Source organism: Esox lucius, chromosome 17, assembly GCF_011004845.1.
Source record: "Esox lucius isolate fEsoLuc1 chromosome 17, fEsoLuc1.pri, whole genome shotgun sequence".
Taxonomy (NCBI): domain Eukaryota; kingdom Metazoa; phylum Chordata; class Actinopteri; order Esociformes; family Esocidae; genus Esox; species Esox lucius.
Window position 1 is genome coordinate 43,329,551 of NC_047585.1, and position 26,203 is coordinate 43,355,753.

Below are 26,203 nucleotides of genomic sequence, written 5' to 3' on the forward strand. Positions count from 1 at the left end.
ATAATAATAATAGAAATAAACTAGATTTTTACTGGAATCTTGCTGTAACACAACAAAAGGTTGTGGGTGTGTAGTAGAAGAATTACACTGAATAAACAGTTAAAAAGTAGAGCAGAGAATGAGACAAAAACGTTCAGAGGCTTGACCAGTAATTAACAGTAATTAATGCTATTTATGTAAATGTTTGCAAATGTATTTCATACTGGTGAAACAAAGTTGGTTTGGATACTGTCAGAGGGTAATTAATGCTAGTGCAAATATATGTATCTAATCCACATCAACTAGTCAATATTTCAGAAGCAGTTCCCTTATTCCACCTTGTTTATTGTGTGTGTGTGTGTGTGTTTTGTGTACATTGTGTCCAAATGTTTGGATAAAGTGAACGTAAATATGTGTTCACGTTGAGTCACATTAGCTACGCTCAACCCAGTGTAAATCAGTGCTGAATTGATTTCTCTCGATCTGCCCTGTAAAGGTTAGCATTAGCTGTTGCTAATCAATCAATCAATCAAATGTATTTATAAAGCCCTTTTTACAACAGCAGTTGTCACAAAGTGCTTTACAGAGACACCCGGCCTTAAACCCCAAGGAGCAAACAACAGTAGTGTTGAATTTCAGTGGCTAGGAAAAACTCCCTAAGAAGGCCGAATTTTAGGAAGAAACCTAGAGAGGCCCCAGGCTCAGAGGGGTGACCAGTCCTCTTCTGGCTGTGCCCGGTGAGATATTAAGAGTCCAATTGGAATAATTAACTAAATCCAGAGGCTATTTGATTTTAGACTAGGTCAGAAATATGACCAGGTGGACAAGGACAGGGACAGCAACGGGCCCCCCAAACCAGGTTATCCGCAGGTGTGGACCAGGACCTCATCTCCTCCTAAAATCTAAAACTGGAAGAAACTGAGAAAAGTTAGAAGTGCATTCCTCATATCCCCCAGCACAATAATATAGCAATGTAACACCTTGGAACTGCTAATTGAATTAATGGTCTGGTAAGCTATTTAGAAAAATTTATTATGTTGTGTATGGTAGCCACACAGTCTGCATTGCTTTTCCATCACAGGTTAATCAGGAATCACAGGTGAAATCAGTGGAAAGGTAAAGTTCCAGTTTCTTTCATAAATGTCATAAAGAAATGTCTTTGTTGTTAATCAGGTTAAAGTAAAACTCAAAAAATTAGAACTATCTAAGACAAATATTCAGAAAGACTTTTCATTATTATTGGCACTGCTAGAAATTCCTTCACTAGAATATATACTCTCGACATTTCATTGTATTACAACATGAAATCAACATTAATTTAATTAGGAAGTTTGCCCCTGATCAAAACAAAAACTATATAATGTCAACATGAAAAGGTAAATAAAATTGTTCAAAATTCATTACAAATAAAAAACTGAAAATAGATGTTTGCATAAGTATTCACCCCCATGGCATGGAGGTGGGGACTAATAATCACATATTGTTGCCACATCAATGCCAGCAAGCAGAAAAAGAAAGCCTCTTCCATTCATGCAAATGTCAAAGTGGTGAGCTTGCTAAAAGTCATTGAATGTTTATTGGAATCAAATTCTATGGTCAGATGATAAACAATAGAGCTTTTCAGGACACCAGAGGTTGATTTGGCGTGGAGAAAAAAATATCTAAAATTGTATGACTACTTTTTCCCCAAAGGTAACCTTTTAAGGATGCATGGCATTGTGAACTGTCAAGTACCAGGTGATTTTAGAGGAAAATCTGTCTACCTTTGCCTGGATTCTATAACTGGTTCTTATTGAATCGTCCAGCAGGACAATACCATGAGGCCTGATTAATGGAGTGCTTTACAGATGGACTTTCTTCTGGCAGGTTTTTTCATATCTGCAGTGAAACTCTGCAGCTCTCTTATAGTGGCCATTCGGTTCTTAGTCACCTTCCTGAACAAGTCCCTTCTTGACCAGTTACTTAGTTTGGCTGACAGCTGACTCTCAAGGAAGTCTTGGTTGTTCCAAAATATTTTCATATCGTAATGATAAAGCCCACTGTGCACCATTAATGAATACAGTAGGGAATATTAACGAACGATGAACAATGACATGAACTGTCATGGTGCGGTGAGCAGCAGCGCCACCGTGCCATGTTTTCACAAGTTCCCATATTCTCACGAACACATCCCGGACTGTCACATGTTTTCAATCTTCCACACCAGGTCCCAATCTAGCTTGTTTGTATGTGTATATATGTTTCCCCTCTGCTCCCCACATTGTGGCTCATTGTGCTTGTCATGTTTGGATGTCGTGTATGTTGCCGTTATTGTAAGTACTTGTGTTATTTCATATTGTCGTTTTTTGCTGCTTTAGTCAGCCCTTTACTTTGTGTGTTTTGTGCTCGGTGTTTGTTTATTTCTTATCAATTAAAGAATCCACACCGACTACCCCTACCTGCACCTGGTTCCTTGTCCATGCAACATTGCACTACACCACCGTTTGTGACAGAATGAGCCACCTAATCTGGAACCCGCAGGCTATGACGGAGGAGGACCACCTATGGAATCGCCGCCTCCTCTCATGCATGCTCGGCACGTTCCTCTACCGAGACATGGAGCGGGAAGCTCCCTTTACGGTGGAGCGTGTCGAGCGTGTACTCGTGGAGGCGTGCAGACAACGGGCCATCACCAGCACGAAGGAGCTGCTGGCCCGGTACCCATTCCGTCTGCGGAGGGACATCTTCCCTTCGTCTGGAAAAGCACAGAAGAGGGCAAGGTGCCCAAAGCTCAGCCCGAGGTCCCCCCAGGAAAATTTTAGGGGGGGGCTGAGTGGGTGCCCGAGGGAAGCCCCGACGGCGCCCCCTCTATGTCCGGGGCCTCCTCGACCCCGTGCAGGCTGGCCAGGCTGTAAGCTGGCAATTAGGCGCACACCGCTTCCTGCTCCGCGGCCTTCCGCCGCCCCTGTCCCTGCGCCACGGCGCCGATTGCCCCCTGCTGCATTGGAGCAGCAGCCAGCGCCTCCTACCTGCCAGCAGCGGCAGTCAGCGCCCTCTGCTGCATCGGAGCAGCAGCCAGCGCCTCCTACCTGCCAGCAGCGGCAGTCAGCGCCCCCTGCTGCATTGGAGCAGCAGCCAGCGCCTCCTTCCTGCCAGTGGCAGCAGCCTGCACCGCCTGAGGCCGAGGAGGAGTGGCCTGCACCGCCTGAGGCCGAGGAGGAGTGGCCTGCACCGCCTGAGGCCGAGGAGGAGTGGCCTGCACCGCCTGAGGCCGAGGAGGAGTGGCCTGCACCGCCTGAGGCCGAGGAGGAGTGGCCTGCACCGCCTGAGGCCGAGGAGGAGTGGCCTGCACCGCCTGAGGCCGAGGAGGAGTGGCCTGCACCGCCTGAGGCAGAGGAGGAGTGGCCTGCACCGCCTGAGGCCGAGGAGGAGTGGCCTGCACCGCCTGAGCTTGCCGGGGTTTGGCTGCCACCGCCCTCTCCTGTCCCGGCCGCCCCGGCGCCTCCTTCGGCTCTTCCGGCTACCGACCCTCCTTCGGCTCTTCCGGCTACCGACCCTCCTTCGGCTCTTCCGGCTACCGACCCACCGTCGGCTCTTCCGGCTACCGACCCACCGTCGGCTCTTCCGGCTACCGACCCACCGTCGGCTCTTCCGGCTACCGACCCACCGTCGGCTCTTCCGGCTACCGACCCACCGTCGGCTCTTCCGGCTACCGACCCACCGTCGGCTCTTCCGGCTACCGACCCACCGTCGGCTCTTCCGGCTACCGACCCACCGTCGGCTCTTCCGGCTACCGACCCACCGTCGGCTCTTCCGGCTACCGACCCACCGTCGGCTCTTCCGGCTACCGACCCACCGTCGGCTCTTCCGGCTACCGACCCACCGTCGGCTCTTCCGGCTACCGACCCACCGTCGGCTCTCCCGGCCTCTGACCCTCCGCCGGCTACCGACCCTCCGTCGGCTCTCCCGGCCTCTGACCCTCCGCCGGCTACCGACCCTCCGTCGGCTCTCCCGGCCTCTGACCCTCCGCCGGCTACCGACCCTCCGTCGGCTCTCCCGGCCTCTGACCCTCCGCCGGCTACCGACCCTCCGTCGGCTCTCCCGGCCTCTGACCCTCCGCCGGCTACCGACCCTCCGTCGGCTCTCCCGGCCTCTGACCCTCCGCCGGCTACCGACCCTCCGTCGGCTCTCCCGGCCCCTGACCCTCCGCCGGCTCCTGATCTTCAGCCGGTTCTGCCTCCCCGGCCTGTCCCGACGGCTCCGCCACCCTGGTTAGTCGCGGCTGTTCCGCCCCCTTGGCGGGTTTGTGCCGATGGGGGTACTGTGCTGCCCCGCCCCCCCTCCCTTGGGCTGGGGTTCGTCTTGGCCCGTCCGGTGGCCGGGCCTTTGGGGGGGGGTACTGTCATGGTGCGGTGAGCAGCAGCGCCACCGTGCCATGTTTTCACAAGTTCCCATATTCTCACGAACACATCCCGGACTGTCACATGTTTTCAATCTTCCACACCAGGTCCCAATCTAGCTTGTTTGTATGTGTATATATGTTTCCCCTCTGCTCCCCACATTGTGGCTCATTGTGCTTGTCATGTTTGGATGTCGTGTATGTTGCCGTTATTGTAAGTACTTGTGTTATTTCATATTGTCGTTTTTTGCTGCTTTAGTCAGCCCTTTACTTTGTGTGTTTTGTGCTCGGTGTTTGTTTATTTCTTATCAATTAAAGAATCCACACCGACTACCCCTGCCTGCACCTGGTTCCTTGTCCATGCAACATTGCACTACACCACCGTTTGTGACATGAACAAACAGTTAATTATGATAACCCTTAATTTTTTAATGATTTACAAATCAAACCACAAGGAACTATGCTTCTCTGATCTGCTTCTTAGGACAGTATGTTTCACTGTCCTTCAAAATGTCTCAGAATGTGTCACTCCCATTCACTACCTCAAATACAAATGTTATGAGTTTTTTTTATGTTGGAACCGAGCCATAATAGAAATGTCCTTTCTTCTACAGGGGTATAAAAGCCAGTAGATTGTCTGATCTACCTCATCATTAATTGCATTGATTAAATGTATTCTGTAACCAAAAAATACTATCCTTACACCTTCATTGCAGTTTTGATGTTTTCACCATAGTAAAACCATCAAAGAGTAAATCTAGAGAAATACACTTGAATTAACATGTTGTCTTATTCATTCATGCAATTGTTGCAAAACGGAAAAATCTATACAAATATTTGTAATAATAACACATGCTTCCGACTAAGACTAAATCCAGAGACTAAGTTTAAATAGACTCTGGACTCGGCCCACATGCATTTATTAATTATTACAATTTGTATAATATGTTCACCCGGCACAGCCAGAAGAGGACTGCCCACCCCTCTGAGCCTGGGTCCTCTCTAGGTTTTTTCCTAAATTTCGGCCTTCAATACTGTTATTTGCTCCTTGGAGTTTAAGTAAAAGTAAAAGTGTCTTGTGAAAGCACTTTGTGACAACTGCAGATGTAAAAAGGTCTTTATAAATACATGTGATTGATTGATTTATTGGGCTTGTTTTGCTAACCTGCATTGCTGGAAATAAATCAACTAACTTCCTTCTAAGGATTCCATTTATTTTCCCCATCTCTGTTTACAGTAAGGCTAAGTACAGGCATAGCCAAGAGGCATGCCTCAAAAGTATCAGCTGCCCTAACTCGTTTCTGAGGATGGAATGTGTGACTCTTATCAGTACATCGAATAACTTTCTAATGGAATTTGTTTTAGATAAATGTGAATATATCCACTGTCAGGTAGATTATGCTATACTGTATGTAGACTAGTCTAATAATTGATGGCAATGCCAATGTGTTCTCTGATGGGAACTTTGATTTATATTCTACTACACTCAAAAAAATTAAGGGAACACTTATATCACACAAAGGGTCTAGATGAACTAAATATATTAAAGATCAAAATCTTTACTGTACATTGTGAAATTTGTTGAGAACAAAATCACCAACCGATTGAGGGCTGGATTCAAACTCACACTGAAAATCAAAGTAAACAATTAAAATCACAGGCTGTTCCAACTTGCGTGTATTTTCTCATGGCAACTCATAATGTGACTCAGCAGTATGTTTGACCCCCACGTGCCTGTATGCACTCCCGACAACGTCTGATCTATTCCCAGACCTGGATCAGAGCATCAGTGAGCTCCTGGACGGTCTGTTGTGTTACTCGGTGTTGTCAGATGCACTGATACATAATATCCCAGAGGTTCTCAATTGGATTCAGGCCTGGGGAACCTGAGGGCCAGTCAATGGCATCAATGCCTTTGTCATCAAGGAACTGCCTACACACTCTGGCCACAAGAGGAGTCCAGAGTGTGCACAAGGAGGAACCCAGGGGCCATTGCACCAGCGTAAGGTCTGACAATGAGTCTGAGGATTTCATCCCTGTACCTAAGAGCAGTCAGGGAGGTCTGTGTGACCATCCAAGCATATGCCTCCCCAGACCATCACTGACCCACCCCCAAACCGGTCATGCTGGATGATGTTGCAGGCAGCATAATGTTCACCACGGCGTCTCCAGACTCTTTCACGTCTGTGACAAGTGCTCAGTGTGAACCTGTTCTACAATCTTTTCCTTTTAAGACTTTTTCTTTGCAACTCTGTCTAGAAGGCCAGCATCCTGGAGTTGCCGTTTCACTGTTGATGTGCAGAAAAATTAGCTTTTCTTTCAAAAACAAGAACATTTCTAAAGGACTCCAAACTTTTGAATGGTATTGAATATCTGAATGTACAAAATGTATTGTTAAGTTCAAAGTATTACATCATCTGCATTGAAACTCACAAAGGTTATAATTCTCAGTGATTACATTATTCTGTTTATTAGCTGATACCGGTTAGTTACATCCATATCAGGGAACTGTTTAGAAATGTGGAACTTAGTCACCCCATTTTCTTCATGGCTGGTTGAGAAAATATTTCTACACTTCTCAGACAGGTGGGTGTGTTACCTTTTAAAACAGCATTCCTGGCAAAATTCCAGACAACGCCACTGGAATTTGCACAGAAACATGTACTGATTTAATGTTTCATGTAACTCATCAGGAAATAAAGATTTGTGACAAATTAAAGGAAAAACATGAATAAATGAGTGGAGGAACATAACGAATACAGATGCTTCCTTTCAGGTGAACTGAGTGACGCAATTAAGCAATTAACATCCTATTTCAGTGGAACGTATAAAAATGCTGAGCAGGGCCAGTTGACCTCAATTTTGGATCAAGATGGCAATAGGAAAGGATCTATGTGTTGGACTGTCCTCTCTGCCACCATCATCAAAATGAGGAAATATATTTTGGTTGAATGGTGCTTCATCCCTCCAGGAGAGATCCAGAGACTCATATCATTAAATCCACAATGCAGTGAAGCTGTTTTAAAGTCTTGATGTCTTGAGGCCCAACATCTTACTGAGACACTTTATGCTGTTTTTTTCTTTAATTTATTTATAACAGTAAAAGTGTTTAAACAGTGCAAACCCTGAATAGAAATGTTTCCACTAAATACCACTTGAGCAAGGGAAAAGATTCATAAAAAATGCTAGCAAATGGCAACCTGATGGCATTAAGTCAAGAGTGACCTGGTTATTTCTAGTGATTAGTTTTTATTTTCAGTTTCAGTGTGTTATAATAACCTTGATCTAAACCCTGATTGGTTCGGTTATGGAGGAGTCTTGAATCCTGAGGGTATAAAAGAGGAACAGGATTACTCCATCAGTACAGACTGACACACAGACTGCAAACATGCTGAGATTCATCCTGTTGAGCGCTCTTGCAGCCCTGGGTGAGAACTGGCAATCTCTAAACACTCTTTCCTTGAGACACTTTCTTTCTTTTTCTCATAGTTCTCTTTGAACTTGTTAATTCCCAGTCTCTCTTTGATGCTTGTTTGACTGTCTGATTGCTTATGTTATTGAGTGAGACTAATATAAGGAATCTTGCCTCTGAGAATCCTTGGCTCCCTGTCTTTAATGGAGTCTTGTCTGTCCTGATCATGCAGTGCTGACTGAGGATCTGGTGTCCAAGCCCAAACACCTGGAAGAAGTGCCTCGGACCAAGGTTGTGGGAGGTGGTATTGCCCTACCTAACTCCTGGCCCTGGCAGGTAAAACAACAACCTTTGTACTGGTCTCTTATTGCCTTGTAAAACCAACCTGGTAAATTAATTCTTAATTTTCAGATGAAAAAGAATTGTGAACAAAGAGTTCAGAAGATGCTGGTTCACCTAAGCTAAATCTCTTGTCACAGCAATTTTTTCTGGGTGTTAACATTAACCTGCTTGACTGGTCCGAGGTCTGTGATTTAACCAACGCACCTTTATCTGTCTGAGAGGAGTTGGAGGATGTAGGCAAATGTTCAGTCGCAACTGTTTGTCATACTACAGTACAATGATCATAGACTTAATTCTTAGTCAATATGTTCATTATTTCGTGCTGTAGGAGAATGGTGAACAATTTCTCCTTACGGCTCTTGAACACCCTCTTCTCTCCTGTCTTGCTGTTCTCCTCAGGTCTCTCTCTTGGTCAAGTCTGGTGTCTCCTACTTCCAAAACTGTGGAGGTATTCTGATCAGGACTGGATGGGTTTTGACTGCTGCTTCCTGTGTGGACAGGTAGGAGGAAGGGCTGAACATGATTTTATAACATGCTCTGGAAAAAATTAAGAGACCACTGCACCTTTTCCTTTCCTTTCCAAAAAAGCTGAAAAGGAAGTTTTTGAGTGAGGAACAAAATGGTTAAAATTAAGAGACCGATTGAATGCTTCGGTTCCTCACTCAAAACTGAATTTTTCAACTTTTTTGGAAAGGAAAGAAAAAGGGTGCAGTGGTCTCTTAATTTCTTCCAGAGCATAAAAAACTGTGGTATCAGAAAATCTAAATTGTTGTGCTTTTATTTCTTATGTAGTTACTATTGTCGCGTTGCTGGCAAATCGTAATATAAGAAATGAATGGTTTTATAGAAATACCTTTTAGTCCATGCATTTATCTATTATACTGCATGCAGTATAGGTTAAACAAATACTTCTACATCAAAGTACAAAAAAGATACAGAAAACCTATAGATTAAAAAGTCCCAGATTATTTGATGAGGTTTAACTTCCTATCTCACGACAATGTTTGTGTGTCTGCAGCCCTAAGACTTTGCTGGTGGTTCTTGGAGAGTACAACCTGAACAGCATTGAAGGAACAGAGCAGCTCATTACCGTCAGCAGGATCATCATCCACCCCCTCTGGAACAAGAACCTCGCATCAGGGTACAGAATGGTTCTGGAATAACATTTTGTTTGGTTGAATTTGAATTGTGTCACGATTTGGAATATATTTTAATACAATACATTATTATTATGCCATGTAACTGTGTAGCAAGATATTAAATATACAAATTATGTGAATATAACAAAAAATCCTTTAATATGGCACAAAAAGTGCCCCAAATAATTTTCTAAGTTGGGCGAAAAGAAAAGAAACCTGCACAACCTTAATAATATCTGACAACAAAAGATAAACAGCGCTGTCACACTTTTTAGAGTAAAGCGTGGACACAGAACCTCCAAAATCTTAGCTAGGAATCTGTGAGAAAGAAATATATGAGTTTGGGCCAAAATGGCATCACCTGGTGTGACCCTTTTCTACTCTGACCCTCAGGAATGACATTATGTTTTCTTCTAACCCTCAGGAATGACATCATGTTCTTCTAACCCTCAGGAATGACATCATGTTCTTCTAACCCTCAGGAATGACATTATGTTCTTCTAACCCTCAGGAATGTTCTTCTGACCCTCAGGAATGATATCATGTTCTTCTAATCCTCAGGGATGACATCATGTTCTTCTAATCCTCAGGGATGACATCATGTTCTTCTAATCCTCAGGAATGACATCATGTTCTTCTAATCCTCAGGAATGACATCATGTTCTTCTAATCCTCAGGAATGACATTATGTTTTTCTGACCCTCAGGAACAACATTATGTTCTTCTGACCCTCAGGAATGTCATTATGTTCTTCTGACCCTCAGGAATGACATTATGTTCTTCTGACCCTCAGGAATGACATTATGTTCTTCTGACCCTCAGGAATGTCATTTTGTTCTTCTGACCCTCAGGAACGACATCGCCCTGCTTCAACTGTCCACTCCAGCCACCCTGAACTCTGCTGTCCAGCTGGCTGCTCTCCCTCCCTCTGGTCAGATCCTGCCCAATAACTACGCTTGTTACATCAGTGGATGGGGATCCACCGTCAGTGAGTTATACAAGTAGATCACAGTCACTGGAATGACAGGGTTTCGGGTTGATCATTTAAGTTTAATTTCTGCATGGAGAATATATTTGTCTCTTTTGCATACTTCTTTATAGCTGAATGTGCTACATGTCCAGGTTCTCCCTTACCTAACATGTCCCCTGTCCTTCCTATAGCTGGCGGTCTTGTTTCTAACAGCCTGAGGCAAGCATATCTGCCCATCGTGGACTACCAGACCTGCTCCAGCCCTTCCTGGTGGGGAGCTGTCGCCAAGCCCAATATGATCTGTGCTGGTGGAAGTACAAACTCTGCTTGCAATGTAAGATGCATTCTAAGCCCGACCCATTGGATAATATTTAGCTCTGTTGCTGCTCGACATTGAAATATTTTTGCAATAAGATTTTTTTTTTAAACGTAGGAAATGAATAAAATAACATGTTTCACATATATTTTGTAAAATTAGTATCTTATTGCATTGAGACATATTGCATGCACAATGTTGCATGGAACTGATTTGATTTAACTGTAGCACTCACCTCTTCCCCTCTGTCCTGTAGGGTGACTCTGGCGGCCCCCTGAACTGTCAGGTGGGGGGGAGGTACTACGTCCATGGGGTGACCAGCTTTGTTTCTGCAGCTGGTTGCAACACCTTCCAGAAGCCCACCGGATTCACCCGTGTGTCTGCCTACATCAGCTGGATCACTGGAGTAAGTACAATACCGGCTAGGGACCGGAGAGTGGGACTACTCAATTAACATCACAGCTTGTCTATGGCAGATATTTTTAAAGAGGTCCCAAAATTGAGGTAAACATTGTTTTTTCCCCCTGTAACATTAATGTCAGTCTCTGTCTCAGCATTTACATTATATCCCTCTTCATTTGCTCTACAGTTCACCGGGTGAACAGGACCAGGCAGTGTCTTGTGGCGTCTCAGTGATCTATGCTGTTGCCCCTGACGCAGATGTGCTGCTGCAGCAGTTTTTTCAGCAAGGGCTGTCTCTTTCGTCTTTCCAAAACTTTCGGTCTAATAAAGAATAATCTGTCAGACACATACAAAATATGCGTATCTTCAGAAAAGGAGCATGATCTTTGAAGCAGAAAGTACCCACGTCTTCGGTCATGGTTCACCACAAATACTACTCAACCATGTCTCTGTCGTATTCTTCTCTTAAAATTTAATAAACTATCCTTTATCAAGTTAAATTTCTTTCATGTGTACTTTTTACTCTTCATGTGAAATCCACATTATTTATGTCACAGAATTGTGAGTGAAAATCTGAAAGGGAATACCTTATGACTAGTTTTACATATTTAGGAAAATGGATAACAAAGAATTTTATAATTTTCATGAAAGAATCCTCATTCCAATAAAAAAAGTTGCTCATCCAAAAAAGTGAAAATTGGCCATGTGAGCACACTCAATGGTATTTATTTATTTTCCTAAATTAATAAATGACATCTGTCTTTTGTGCATAAGTAGATGGTGTGTGATGCAGAACTTTACCAGAATGCAGTTTAAATACGCCATTCATTTGATGTGTCAAAGAACAAACGTTTGAATGTTGTGTGCACTGAATTTGTTTTTAGCTCGTTAGCTTATAGTTTCATTACAAAAGAGTACTACTCACATGGATTACCAAATCATTGCTAACAAGGTTGAAAAATACTTTTGGTTTTGGTCATCATAAGCTTTGTCCCGGGTTGGCATAGGTCCCCAAACAATAAGCCTGTAAATGTTGAAGACATTTTACCAGTGTGTGTGCACGTGTTCAAACATTGCTCAAAGAAAATAGTCCTACCTTAATGCTGGAAACATGAAAAGTTTCAAATTTTAAGACCACTTGACAATATGAAGACATAATGGATTGTTCTCCACCAATGCAGAACCCCACACCATTTTATGCAGCATCCCAACCTTTTTGGAAACGGGGTTGTATTAACATCATCCATTGGCTCAAATTGTTGCAGCATCAGGCCTGTTAATAGCACATTTACCTTGCCAATTCAAAACAGCTTAAACTAAGCTAATTACACACTGTAAGCTAATTACACTCTGTAAGCTAATTACACACTGTGAGCTAATTACAGTGTGTGTATTGACATGCTACTGGAACTTGCTCTGGATAAGGGTGCCATCTAAATGACTACAATGTGAATGTAAATGTCAGTAGGAACTTTTTTAGTTTTCTTAGGAATTCTTAAGTGGTCATGCTTGACTTTTTCAAGTCAAGCGTATATTAGGTGACCCACATGCCAAACCCCAATAATAGTCAGTCAACATAAGGTCAGAGAATGCATCAAATGTAGGGGGAGTGAGCATAACAGAAAATAAAGGAAAAAAAGAAAAACTGATAATTCTTTCAAAACAACTGGTAGGCAAAGACACATGCTATATATATATAATGTAATCCACAGTGATCAACTTAAATCGTGTCACTGGTGATGAATGAATGACGAACAGGGGTGCCGACATCGGGTGTGTTGAGGCGACTGCAGGCTGGTGATTAGTACACCAGCGAGGCACCGGATTGGTTTGGACTGGGGACTTTACATGAAGTGAGGCAAAAGATCAATAAATCTTTAAAAAAAATGAAAATAACTACACATCAAAAAATACACATCTCCTCTATCAGGGGCAATCATTAAGAAGTTTGAATCAACTGGAGCTGTAAAGATCCTGCCTGGATCAGGACCAAGTGTATTTTGCTTGCATGCCATGCAGTAGGTAGATCAGTAGGAGATTTATGCATCAAAGCTGGAGAACTGCAGAATAATCTTTTGGTCACCAAACTTACAATTAGTATCAACAGGCAATCTGGAAGTCTTACCAAAAGCCAATTTAGTCCTGAAGACGTAAATGTCAACTTGACGTCAATTAAATGTTTGATTTCTGCCACGATATACACTCACCTAAAGGATTATTAGGAACACCATACTAATTCTGTGTTTGACCCCCTTTCGCCTTCAGAACTGCCTTATTTCTACGTGGCATTGATTCAACAAGGTGCTGAAAGCATTCTTTAGAAATATTGGCCCATATTGATAGGATAGCATCTTGCAGTTGATGGAGATTTGTGGGATGCACATCCAGGGCACGAAGCTCCCGTTCCACCACATCCCAAAGATGATCTATTGGGTTGAGATCTGGCGACTGTGGGGGCCATTTCAGTACAGTGAACTAATTGTCATGTTCAAGAAACCAATTTGAAATGATTCGAGCTTAGTGACATGGTGCATTATCCTGCTGGAAGTAGCCATCAGAGGATGGGCACATGGTGGTCATAACGGGATGGACATGGTCAGAAACAATGCTCAGGTAGGCTGTGGCATTTAAACGATGCCCGATTGACACTAAGGGGCCTAAAGTGTGCCAAGAAAACATCCCCCACACCATTACACCACCACCACCAGCCTGCACAGTGGTAACAAGGCATGATGGATCCATGTTCTCATTCTGTTTACGCCAAATTCTGACTCTACCTTCACAAATGCTTTGCTGCATACCTCGGTTGTAACGAGTGGTTATTTCAGTCAAAGTTGCTCTTCTATCAGCTTGAATCAGTCGGCCCATTCTCCTCTGACCTCTAGCATCAACAAGGCATTATCGCCCACAGGAATGCCGCATACTGGATGTTTTTCCCTTTTCACACCATTCTTTGTAAACCCTAGAAATGGTTGAAAATCCCAGTAACTCAGCAGATTGTGAAATACTCAGACCGGCCCATCAGGCACCAACAACAATGCCACGCTCAAAATTGCTTAAATCACCTTTCTTTCCCATTCTGACATTCAGTTTGGAGTTCAGGAGATTGTCTTGACCAGGATCACACCCCTAAATGCATTGAAGCAACTGCCATGTGATTGGTTGATTAGATAATTGCATTAATGAGAATTTGAACAGGTGTTCCGAATAATTCTTTAGGTGAGTGTATGTAAAGCAGGACACCTGGCAAAGCGTTAACGGACAATGATGTATTTAATGACAACACGAGGGCAGGCAAAAACAACAAAACGGCAGAAATATTAGGCAGGCTGGCTGGACGACATAAACAAAACATACTAAATGACTAGACAAGGGCTGAAAAGAACTGGGCAGGCTAAATAGCGAGCTAACAAGACACAGGTGAAAACAATTAAGGCACAAGGACAAGCTACATTCAAGAGCAAAGGACAAAAACCAAACAGAACATGCTACATTCAAGAGCAAAGGACAAAAACCAAACAGAACAAGCTACATTCAAGAGCAAAGGACAAAAACCAAACAGAACAAGCTACATTCAAGAGCAAAGAACAAAAACCAAACAGAATAAGCTACATTCAAGGGCAACAGGAACAACAAAATGGAACAAAACAGAACCTCACAGAACCCCTCCCCTCCAACCAAAATCCTAAGGGGAGGGAGGGCAGCGCACTGATGTAGGCGGCAGCTCTGGACATGGACAGGGCGTGATGGCAGGCAGGAGTGGGACGAGTGTGCGGGGCCCGCATGACAGGAAAGGGAGGGCCGGACCAGCCTGGGAGGCTCTGGAGTGCCGGGCTCTACTGGTCGGGTCTAGTCCTCAACCCTCTGCACTGGTTGACCCCATAGCCCCCCACCCAAGAATTGTTTGCTTTATACAAATGGAGGCAATAATTCTGGAGGGCACCTTTTAAAGTTTTTATTTGTATTCATCTTTGTAAGTTACTGTGTGATGTCTCGTCCTGTTTTATCCCTTGGACAGGTTGTCATTGAAAATGTGATCCCCCATATATTACATACAGTGAACAGTAAAACATTTCATGAAGGAATCCTCATTACAATTGAATAGAACTTGCTAAACCAAGGGCAACAAAAATATCCTCATTTCAGAAATACAATAAAATATCCACTTCTCAGAAATAGCCTCTGAGATCTCTGTTCCTCTTGGCATGGTGTTTTTTTTTTTTTCATTCACATATATGGGTAAGACCAAACAGAATTTATTTTCTCTATTAATCAGTCCCACCCAAATTCTTTCTTCTAGATCACTTATTTAAATGGTTTCTTTGGTACCAAATGATTTACCCACCTGATTCTACTTACCTACTTATTTTACCAATGCAACTTGGGGTTCACTTACTTTTGCACATGCACTTTCCAATATTCCTTTTAAATGTTATTTTGCTACTACACACAATATCCTATTAACCAACATGTAGAATGGGTATCTATAAACCTGTTATATCAGATTAAAAAAGACTGGTTCTGATTAAAAAAGATTTAATGTTGAAAACTAAGAAAATATATAATTGCACAAGGGGTTCACATACTTTGAGGTAGCACTGTGTGGTCAAAATCCATACTAAGAAGATTGTGGGGATCTGTACAAATCTGTCACATTAAAAATAAATATGGCCCAACCAAAAAAAATGAATAATTTATTTTTCACAGAGACTGAATAGATTAGTCTAATATGTCAGGACACATAGGAGGAGGTCAGTGATCATAGCCAACCATTACACAGACTATTATCCTCCAATCAGAAAGGTTTATCCTACAAAATACCCTTATGGTATGTTCCAACCTCCCCTATGGTCCATGGGCATATTCATAGAGCCTATGACAGTCATATGGACAACTCCTATCAGGAAGATGTGTGGACGGGATGTGTGGGGCCCTTCAGTAACTGGCATCACGTCCTTTCTATTGTCCTCTGTTCACAGTTAGTCAGCACTTATGAGTCGTGTTAAGTTTCTCATGCCCATAATCTCCCAATGTCCAAATGTGTAAAAAAAAGAGACATTTCCATTGGAAATACATTGCCATCATCACTTTTAATGATGCCAGGTGTGTAAAGACATCTATTTAACATAAGTTTGAATGTGATTAGTTAATTCTGAACACAGCCACATCCCCAGTTATAAGAGGGTGTGCACACTTATGCAACCAGGTTATTGTAAGGTTTTTATTTTTCATTTTTCATTTCAGTTCGTTTTTCAGTTGAATTGTTCACATCATAGGTCACATTAAAAGTGGAAAAAGTTCTGACATGATCTATCTTTGTCTCATTCTTTAACATCACAGAAACCTGGCATTTTAACCACTGCACATTCAAGGTACTGAATGGGAGAGAAATTCCATCCAGGGCAGAAAAGCTTAGGCTTTTGTGTTAGCCACTTGAGATGCAGGCTGCGCCTCCACCTTTGTGGAGTAAAACGGAGGTTGAGATCCTTTCTATACTATGTTCTTAAAAGGAAGTTACTCTATTTCTTTCAGTAATGCTCCTGGAATCATGAACAAACAATAAAAACATTCTCCTATTACTAGATTTACTAGCACCAAAAACAGATAGAGACAAAGGAGTGGTGCCAAAACCTCTTAATTTATGTCCACATCCAAAAAAACATGTAATCAAGGGAGGTTGATTTGCAGTGAAGTCTGAGGCTGGGTAAGCACTGACTAATATCAAAGCCAGTTTTACTCCGAAAATCAATTAGCCTTAATTAAGGCCATGTTCACTTTACATATATCATGCAGGGGAAAAGATTAAAGGTATCTGATGCACAATATGTGCAAAACCATGCCTACTTGCGGATTTATTGGACAATAACAGCCATGTTTTTGACACAATGACATGGTTTATCCATTAATTAATTACCACAATCTATAGATAACAAATATCAAGTTATGTGAAGATTTGACATTTAGTACAGAAGAAGTGATTTTTTAAAGCATTTTCCTCAAAATCCAAAATTGCAGCAAATCCAATGTTTCACTAGTTTCACTGCTTAATCCCTAATAATAATAAACAATGGTAAAAAATTAAATAATTAAAGCTGTAATCAGCATCGAGCTGGTTTCAGCAATCAGCAACTCCGGGCCTTATTGCATAACTTTTGCACCGACAGACCCGATTTCACCTAAAGCCGCATGGGTTATTTTTCCTGTTTACTGGTGCCACCATGTGGCCCAAATTTCCTATATTAGCTAGATTTATAACCATGAGCATGTGTGCCAAATGTAATCAAGCTCACGTTATGGCACCACCGTTTGGCAAACTGAATTTACTTGCATATGTTACATGGTAACACAGTTGTGGCAATTTACATACAGTACATTTATGTAAATATGATTATGTTTTGATTTGTATGCATATAGAGATGGCTGACATGGGTAAAAGAAAAACCCAAATAAATTAGTAGAGGAACATAATGTATGCTGAAGGCCCTATACAATTAACACCCTATCTTGCATTGTGGCCTGAATAAAAATACAGAGCAGGCCCAGTCTGACTTGATTTTGGATCAAGATGGCAAGAGAAAAATATGTAAATGACCCTGAAAGAGATTTAATTATTCAGTTTTTCTAGGATGACCATGGGTCAAGAGGGGCAACTAAACTGATTAATTGGTATAAAAATGTTGTGAATCTTGTGCTATGGTCTTTGCACTCACCAGATCTCAACCCAACTGAACATCTGTGGGATGTTTTGGACCGACATGTTAGACAGTGCTCTCTGACACATCATCAAAATACCAAATGAGTGAACGCCTATTGAAACAGTGGTGTTCGATCCCTCCAGTGGAGTTCCAGAGACTCATAGAATCGATGCCAAGACACAGTGAAGCGGTTCTGGAGGCTCATGGCCCAACACCTTACTGAGACATTTTAAGTTAGATTCTCCTTTAATTTGTCACCAGTCTTGTGTTCACTTGAAGGAGTACTGGTCAACAGCGGCCAAGTAATTTTACATACTGGCCTGGTTTATAAAATATTTAGTGATGTTCATCCATTAATGCCATATATCAAGTTACATGAAGATTGGTCATTTGGTACTAAAATAGTAGGGTTTGAATTCTTTTTTTAAAGGGAAAAAAGACCAAACAGTTGGCATCAAGTGACCTGTCATGTAATCCCTAATGATAATATTTCCTTTTCAGTGTAACATAAGAAGCTTGATCTAAACCCTAAAGGTTAGGGGAGGGCGGGTGTCCTAAATCCTCATGGTATATAACAGGAAAAATAATTCTCTGTCAGTACAGCCTGACATAAAGACCGGAGACATGATGAAATGCATGCTGTTGAGTGCTCTCATAGCCCTGGGTGAGATATAACAATCTCTACTAAATCTCTACTAAATCTATTTCCTTCAAGGTCTTTTTTTCTTGAACTCTTTCTCTCCCATGTTCCCTAAACTAGCTAATTCCCTAAACAACTATCTCTTACTTCTGACTAATTTTCTATCTCCCTCTTTAACTTTCTCTCATTTATTATTTGACTTTCACATTCTCTCTATCATTGCCTCTCTCTCTCTCTGTCCGATTGCTCATCGTATTGAGTGAGACTAATATAAGGTATCTTGTCTCTGATAATCCTTGGCTCCCTGTCTTAAATGGAGTCTTGTCTGTCCTGTTCATGCAGTGCTGACTGAGGATCTGGTGTCTAAGCCCAAACACCTGGAAGAAGTGCCTCGGACCAAGGTTGTGGGAGGTGATATTGCCCTACCTAACTCCTGGCCCTGGCAGGTAAAACAACAACCTTTGTACTGGTCCACCATTCATTTGCGCTGTAAAGGAACAGTGAACAACTTCTCCTTCCGGCTAGTAAAATGCCTCAACATCTTTAACACTCTCTTGTCTCGCTGTTCTCCTCAGGTCTCGGTGCTGGTCAAGTCTGGTATCTCCTTCTTCCACAACTGTGGAGGTGTTCTGATCAGGATGGGATGGGTTGTGACTGCTGCTTCTTGTGTGGACAGGTAGGATGAGGGGACGCACATGATTTTTTAACAATTGTTGAAAAGTATGAATAAGACATTAACAGTTTTATATTAATATATTTCAGCTCATGCATTGTCTAATTACCCAGCAGTACATAGTTATATCAACACAAATACTTAACATCAAAGTACAGAAATACATATTGAAATACAAGTTGAAAGTTTAAAATGAGCGATAGGATTTAATACCATATCTCACCACAATATTGTGTTTGTTTGTGTGTCTGCAGTTCAAAAACTTTTCTGGTGGTTCTTGGAGAATACAACCTGAACAGCATTGAGGGAACGGAGCAGCTCATTACCATCAGCAGGATAATCATCCACCCCCTCTGGAACAAGGACCTCGCATCAGGGTACAGAATGGTTCTGGAATAAAATGTTTATTAGATGTTTGAATTACATCAAGAATTTGATAATATTTAACATGTCCCATGACATGTAATCTTAGATAAGAATTTTGTGAAAACTAATATTTTGTGAAAAGTAAAACTTTAGTATACGCAACATAGAAAAATGAGAAAAATGGTCCCATCCATTTAAACAAATATCAAAGCGGGAAGAAGGGGACTTGAGATTTTTCTGGAACAAATTAAATGAGTGTGAGGTTAAGGTGGTGGTTTTAATTTCAGTGTGACTGTTTTATTAATGACCGTAGTTAGCATACGTAGATATACTAACTCAGTTTATTCTTAGTATTGTACTAATATGAATAATACACAAAAACAAGATCAGTCCTGTGAAATGCCCTGGTTTCTCCTTAAAGTGTGGTCACTTGTGTACTGCCTACAGTGCTGTTAGTCCTTGGTCCTAACAGTTAGAAATAGTTATATAGGAGGTTTACATCCACAAAATACAAAACAACATCTGGTGGAAACCACAAGAAATGGGGTTTACGTGGTAAGGCGGGCAAACATCTGAAGCACAGACAAACTGCAGAAAGGTTCAATCCGAGTCTGAGAAGGATGTTGTGTAGTGAAACGACGCCCCCTGGTGTGACATTGTTCTCCTCACACCCTCAGGAATGACATCGCCCTGCTTCAACTGTCCACTGAGGCCATCCTGAACTCTGCTGTCCAGCTGGCTGCTCTCCCTCCTTCTGATCAGATCCTGCCCAACAACAACCCCTGTTACATCACTGGATGGGGATCCACCGTCAGTGAGTTATACAAGTAGATCACAGTCACTGGAATGACAGGATTCAGGGTTATTACTTTAAGATTCAAATTTGGATCTAGTCTGGAGGCAACTCATACCCATGAGTGCACTGTTACCATCTTGTTACTCCTTGTCTAACATGTCCCCTGTCCTTCTTATAGCCGGTGGTTTTCTGTCCATCGGCCTCAGGCAGGCTGGTCTGGCCATCGTGGACTACCCGACCTGCTCCGGCCCTACCTGGTGGGGAGCTGTCGCCAAGCCCAATATGATCTGTGCTGGTGGAGGTAGCAACTCTGGTTGTAATGTAAGGCGTCTTCTAAGCACCACCCACTGGATGTTATTTAGCTCTTCTGTTACTCTAGAGCCTGTCATAGCGAGGCTGACCACCAGAGGGAGACAATATAATACTTTCTTTGAGATACTGATTTCTCTGATTTACTGAACATTTACACTCACCTAAAGGATTATTAGTAACACCTGTTCAATTTCTCATTAATGCAATTATCTAATCAACCAATCACATGGCAGTTGCTTCAATGCATTTAGGGGTCTGGTCCTGGTCAAGACAATCTCCTGAACTCCAAACTGAATGTAAGAATGGGAAAGAAAGGTGATTTAAGCAATTTTGAGCGTGGCATGGTTGTTGGTGCCAGACGGGCTGGTCTGAGTATTTAACAATCTGCTCAGTTACTGGGATTTTCACGCACAACCATTTCTAGGGTTAACAAAGAATGGTGTGAAAAGGGAAAAACATCCAGTATGCGGCAGTCCTGTGGGCGAAAATGCCTTGTTGATGCTAGAGGTCAGAGAAGAATGGGCCGACTGATTCAAGCTGATAGAAGAGCAACTTTGACTGAAATAACCACTCGTTACAACCGAGGTATGCAGCAAAGCATTTGTGAAGCCACAACACGCACAACCTTGAGGCGGATGGGCTACAACAACAGAAGACCCCACCGGGTACCATTCATCTCCACTACAAATAGGTAAAAGAGGCTACAATTTGCACAAGCTCACCAAAATTGGACAGTTGAAGACTGGAAGAATGTTGCCTGGTCTGATGAGTCTCGATTTCTGTTGAGACATTTAGATGGTAGAGTCAGAATTTGGCGTAAACAGAACGAGAACATGGATCCATCATGAGGCTGGTGGTGGTGGTGTAATGGTGTGGGGGATGTTTTCTTGGCACACTTTAGGCCCCTTAGTGCCAATTGGGCATTGTTTAAATGCCACGGCCTACCTGAGCATTGTTTCTGACCATGTCCATCCCGTTATGACCACCATGTACCCATCCGCTGATGGCTACTTCCAGCAGGATAATGCACCATGTCACAAAGCTCGAATCATTTCAAATTGGTTTCTTGAACATGACAATGAGTTCACTGTACTGAAATGGCCCCAACAGTCGCCAGATCTCAACCCAATAGATCATCTTTGGGATGTGGTGGAACGGGAGCTTTGTGCCCTGGATGTGCATCCCACAAATCTCCATCAACTGCAAAATGCTATCCTATCAATATGGGCCAACATTTGTAAAGAATGCTTTCAGCACCTAATTGAATCAGTGCCATGTAGAATTAAGGCAGTTCTGAAGGCGAAAGGGGGTCAAACACAGTATTAGTATGGTGTTCCTAATAATCCTTTAGGTGAGTGTATATCGTGGCAGAAATCAAACATTTAATTGAGGTCATATTGACTTTTACGTCTTCATGACATAATTGGCTTTTGGCAAGTCTTCCAGATTGCCTGTTGACACTAATTGTAAGTTTGGTGACCAAAAGATTTTTCTGCAGTTCTCCAGCTTTGATGCATACATTTCCTACTGATCTACCTACTGCATGGCATGCAAGCAAAATGCACAAAAGACAGATGTAATTTATTAATATAGGACAATTAATAAATAAATACCCTTGAGTGTGCTCACATGGCCAATTTTCACTTTTTTGGATGAGCACCTTTTTTTATTGGAATGAGGATTCTTTCATGAAAATTGTAAAATTCTTTGTTATCCATTTTCCTAAATAAATCTCAAATACAGTAAAACTAGTCATAAGGTATTCCCTTTCAGATTTTCACTCACAATTCTGTGACATAAATAATGTGGATTTCACATGAAGAGTAAAAAGTACACATGAAACTAGTTTAACTTGATAAAGGATAGTTTATTACATTTTAAGAGAAGAATACGACAGAGACATGGTTAAGCAGTATTTGCGGTGAACTATGACCGAAGACGTGGATACTTTCTGCTACAAAGATCATGCTCCTTTTCTGAAGATATGCATATTTTGTATGTGTCTGACTGATTATTCTTTATTAGACCGAAAGTTTTGGAAAGACGAAAGAGACAGCCCTTGCTGAAAAAACTGCTGCAGCAGCACATCTGCGTCAGGGGCAACAGCATAGATCACTGAGACGCCACAAGACACTGCCTGGTCCTGTTCACCCGGTGAACTGTAGAGGAAATGAAGAGGGATATAAAGTAAATGCTGAGACAGAGACTGACATTAATGTTACAAGGAAAAAACACTATGTTTACCTCAATTTTGGGACCTCATTAAAAATAACTGCCATAGACCAGCTGTGATGTTAATTGAGTAGTCCCACTCTCCGGTCCCTAGCCGGTGTTGTACTTACTCCAGTGATCCAGCTGATGTAGGCAGACACACGGGTGAATCCCGTGGGCTTCTGGAAGGTGTTGCAACCAGCTGCAGAAACAAAGCTGGTCACCCCATGGACGTAGTACCTCCCCCCCACCTGGCAGTTCAGGGGGCCGCCAGAGTCACCCTACAGGACAGAGGGGAAGAGGTGAGTGCTACAGTTAAATCAAATCAGTTCCATGCAACATTGTGCATGCAATATGTCTCAATGCAATAAGATACTAATTTTACAAAATATATGTGAAACAAAACAAGTTTATATTTTTTTATGTTATGTTATTAATTTCCTACGTTTAAAAAAATAAATCATTTTGCAAAAATATTTCTATGTCGAGCAGCATCAGAGCTAAATATTATCCAGTGGTTCGGGCTTAGAATGCATCTTACATAGCAAGCAGAGTTTGTACTTCCACCAGCACAGATCATATTGGGCTTGGCGACAGCTCCCCACCAGGAAGGGCTGGAGCAGGTCGGGTAGTCCACGATGGGCAGATATGCTTGCCTCAGGCTGTTAGAAACAAGACCACCAGCTATAGGAAGGACAGGGGACATGTTAGGTAAGGGAGAACCTGGACATGTAGCACATTCAGCTATAAAGAAGTATGCAAAAGAGACAAATATATTCTCCATGCAGAAATTAAACTTAAATGATTAACCCATAAACCTGTCATTCCAGTGACTGTGATCTACTTGTATAACTCACTGAAGGTGGATCCCCATCCAGTGATGTAACAAGGGTAGTTATTGGGCAGGATCTGACCAGAGGGAGGGAGAGCAGCCAGCTGGACAGCAGAGTTCAGGGTGGCTGGAGTGGACAGTTGAAGCAGGGCGATGTCATTCCTGAGGGTCAGAAGAACAAAAGGACATTCCTGAGGGTCAGAAGAACATAATGTCATTCGTGAGGGTCAGAAGAACATTCTTGAGGGTTAGAAGAACATAATGTCATTCCTGAGGGTTAGAAGAACGTAATGTAATTCCTGAGGGTTAGAAGAACATGATGTCATTCCTGAGGGTTAGAAGAAAACATATCTTGCTACACGGTTACATGGCATAATAATAATGTATTGTATTAAAATATATTCCAAATCGTGACACAATTCAAATTCAACCAAAACAAAATGTTATTCCAGAACCATTCTGTACCCTGATGCGAGGTTCTTGTTCCAGAGGGGGTGGATGATGATCCTGCTGACGGTAATGAGCTGCTCTGTTCCTTCAATGCTGTTCAGGTTGTACTCTCCAAGAACCACCAGCAAAGTCTTAGGGCTGCAGACACACAAACATTGTCGTGAGATAGGAAGTTAAACCTCATCAAATAATCTGGGACTTTTTAATCTATAGGTTTTCTGTATCTTTTTTGTACTTTGATGTAGAAGTATTTGTTTAACCTATACTGCATGCAGTATAATAGATAAATGCATGGACTAAAAGGTATTTCTATAAAACCATTCATTTCTTATAGTACGATTTGCCAGCAACGCGACAATAGTAACTACACAAGAAATAAAAGCACAACAATTTAGATTTTCTGATACCACAGTTTTTTATGCTCTGGAAGAAATTAAGAGACCACTGCACCTTTTTCTTTCCTTTCCAAAAAAGTTGAAAAATTCAGTTTTGAGTGAGGTACACCATTTTGTTCCTCACTCAAAAACTTCCTTTTCAACTTTTTTGGAAAGGAAAGGAAAAGGTGCAGTGGTCTCTTAATTTTTTCCAGAGCATGTTATAAAATCATGTTCAGCCCTTCCTCCTACCTGTCCACACAGGAAGCAGCAGTCAAAACCCATCCAGTCCTGATCAGAATACCTCCACAGTTTTGGAAGTAGGAGACACCAGACTTGACCAAGAGAGAGACCTGAGGAGAACAGCGAGACAGGAGAGAGGAGGGTGTTAAAGATGACGAGGCAGTTCAAGAGCCGTAAGGAGAAATTGTTCACCATTCTCTTACAGCACGAAATAATGAACATATTGACCTATAATCATTGTACTGTAGTATGACAAACAGTTGCGACTGAACATTTGCCTACATCCTCCAACTCCTCTCAGACAGATAAAGGTGTGTTGGTTAAATCACAGACCTCGGACCAGTCAAGCAGGTTAATGTTAACATTCAGAAAAAATTGCTGTGACAAGAGATTTAGCTTAGGTAAACCAGCATCTTCTGAGCTCTTTGTTCACCATTCTTTTATATCTGAAAATTAAGAATTAATTTTGCCAGGTTTGTTTTACAAGGCAATAAGAGACCAGTACAAAGGTTGTTGTTTTACCTGCCAGGGCCAGGAGTTAGGTAGGGCAATATCACCTCCCACAACTTTGGTCCGAGGCACTTCTTCCAGGTGTTTGGGCTTGGACGCCAGATCCTCAGTCAGCACTGCATGAACAGGACAGACAAGACCCCATGAAAGACAGGGAGCCAAGGATTCTCAGAGGCAAGATACCTTATATTAGTCTCACTCAATAACATAAGCAATCAGACAGTCAAATAAGCATCAAAGAGAGACTGGGAATTAACAAGTTCAAAGAGAACTATGCGAAAAAGAAAGAAAGTGTCCCAAGGAAAGAGTGTTTAGAGATTGCCAGTTCTCACCCAGGGCTGCAAGAGCGCTCAACAGGATGAATCTCAGCATGTTTGCAGTCTGTGTGTCAGTCTGTACTGATGGAGTAATCCTGTTCCTCTTTTATACCCTCAGGATTCAAGACTCCCCCATAACCGAACCAATCAGGGTTTAGATCTAGGTTATTATAGCACACTGAAACTGAAAATCAAAACTAATCACTAGAAATAACCAGGTCACTCTTGACTTAATTCCATCCGGTTGCCATTTGCTAGCATTTTTATGAATCTTTTCCCTTGCTCAAGTGATATTTAGTGGAAACATTTCTATTCAGGGTTTGCACTGTTTAAACCCTCTAACTGTTAGTGTATACATAAAGTTCAGAGGGTATTATTCTTTATTATTATTTTATATTTGCTGGAACAGAAATTGTAAATAGGGATAAGGTGAGAAGCTCAGCCATCCGTGAGGAACTCGGAGTAGAGCCGCTGCTCCTTTGCGTCGAAAGGAGCCAGTTGAGGTGGTTCGGGCATCTGGTAAGGATGCCCCCAGGACGTCTCCCTAGGGAGGTGTTCCAGGCACGTCCAGCTGGGAGGAGACCTCGGGGTAGGCCCAGGACTAGGTGGAGAGATTATATTTCGACACTGGCCTGGGAACGCCTCGGGATCTCCCAGTCAGAGCTGGCAAATGTGGCTCTGGAAAGGAAAGTTTGGGGTCCCCTGCTGGAGCTGCTGCCCCCGCAACCCGATATCGGATAAGCGGATGAAGATGAAGAATGAAGAAATTGTAAATAACAATTACTTAATTGCACATTACTTTTTAAACCAGTATGCAGGTTAATGTTCTGTGTTTTTTTGTTATAG

At 42.4% G+C, this 26,203-nt stretch overlaps 3 protein-coding genes across 3 annotated transcripts; 2 read left to right on the top strand and 1 right to left on the bottom strand.

The window, feature by feature from the left end:
• Window positions 1-7,676: 7,676 nt before the first annotated feature.
• On the top strand, window positions 7,677-11,438 carry LOC105028855 (elastase-1). Its single transcript, XM_010901883.5, has 8 exons — window positions 7,677-7,785; window positions 8,002-8,105; window positions 8,511-8,611; window positions 9,130-9,252; window positions 10,102-10,238; window positions 10,412-10,554; window positions 10,793-10,942; window positions 11,126-11,438. Exons 1-8 carry the CDS (start codon window positions 7,746-7,748, stop codon window positions 11,135-11,137), a joined length of 810 nt encoding a protein of 269 aa, XP_010900185.4. The 5' UTR covers window positions 7,677-7,745; the 3' UTR covers window positions 11,138-11,438.
• A 6,745-nt stretch (window positions 11,439-18,183) lies between these two features.
• On the top strand, window positions 18,184-20,499 carry LOC114828869 (elastase-1-like). Its single transcript, XM_034287436.1, has 7 exons — window positions 18,184-18,297; window positions 18,616-18,719; window positions 18,849-18,949; window positions 19,201-19,323; window positions 19,990-20,126; window positions 20,287-20,429; window positions 20,488-20,499. The coding sequence occupies exons 1-7, from the start codon at window positions 18,198-18,200 to the stop codon at window positions 20,497-20,499; spliced, it is 720 nt and encodes a 239-aa protein (XP_034143327.1). The 5' UTR covers window positions 18,184-18,197.
• A 1,876-nt stretch (window positions 20,500-22,375) lies between these two features.
• Window positions 22,376-25,427, bottom strand: LOC105028857 (elastase-1-like). Its single transcript, XM_034287583.1, has 8 exons — window positions 25,373-25,427; window positions 25,053-25,156; window positions 24,540-24,640; window positions 23,929-24,051; window positions 23,489-23,625; window positions 23,173-23,315; window positions 22,763-22,912; window positions 22,376-22,579 (listed from the first exon to the last, which is right to left on the bottom strand). The coding sequence occupies exons 1-8, from the start codon at window positions 25,410-25,412 to the stop codon at window positions 22,568-22,570; spliced, it is 810 nt and encodes a 269-aa protein (XP_034143474.1). The 5' UTR covers window positions 25,413-25,427; the 3' UTR covers window positions 22,376-22,567.
• Between the last annotated feature and the right edge of the window lie 776 nt (window positions 25,428-26,203).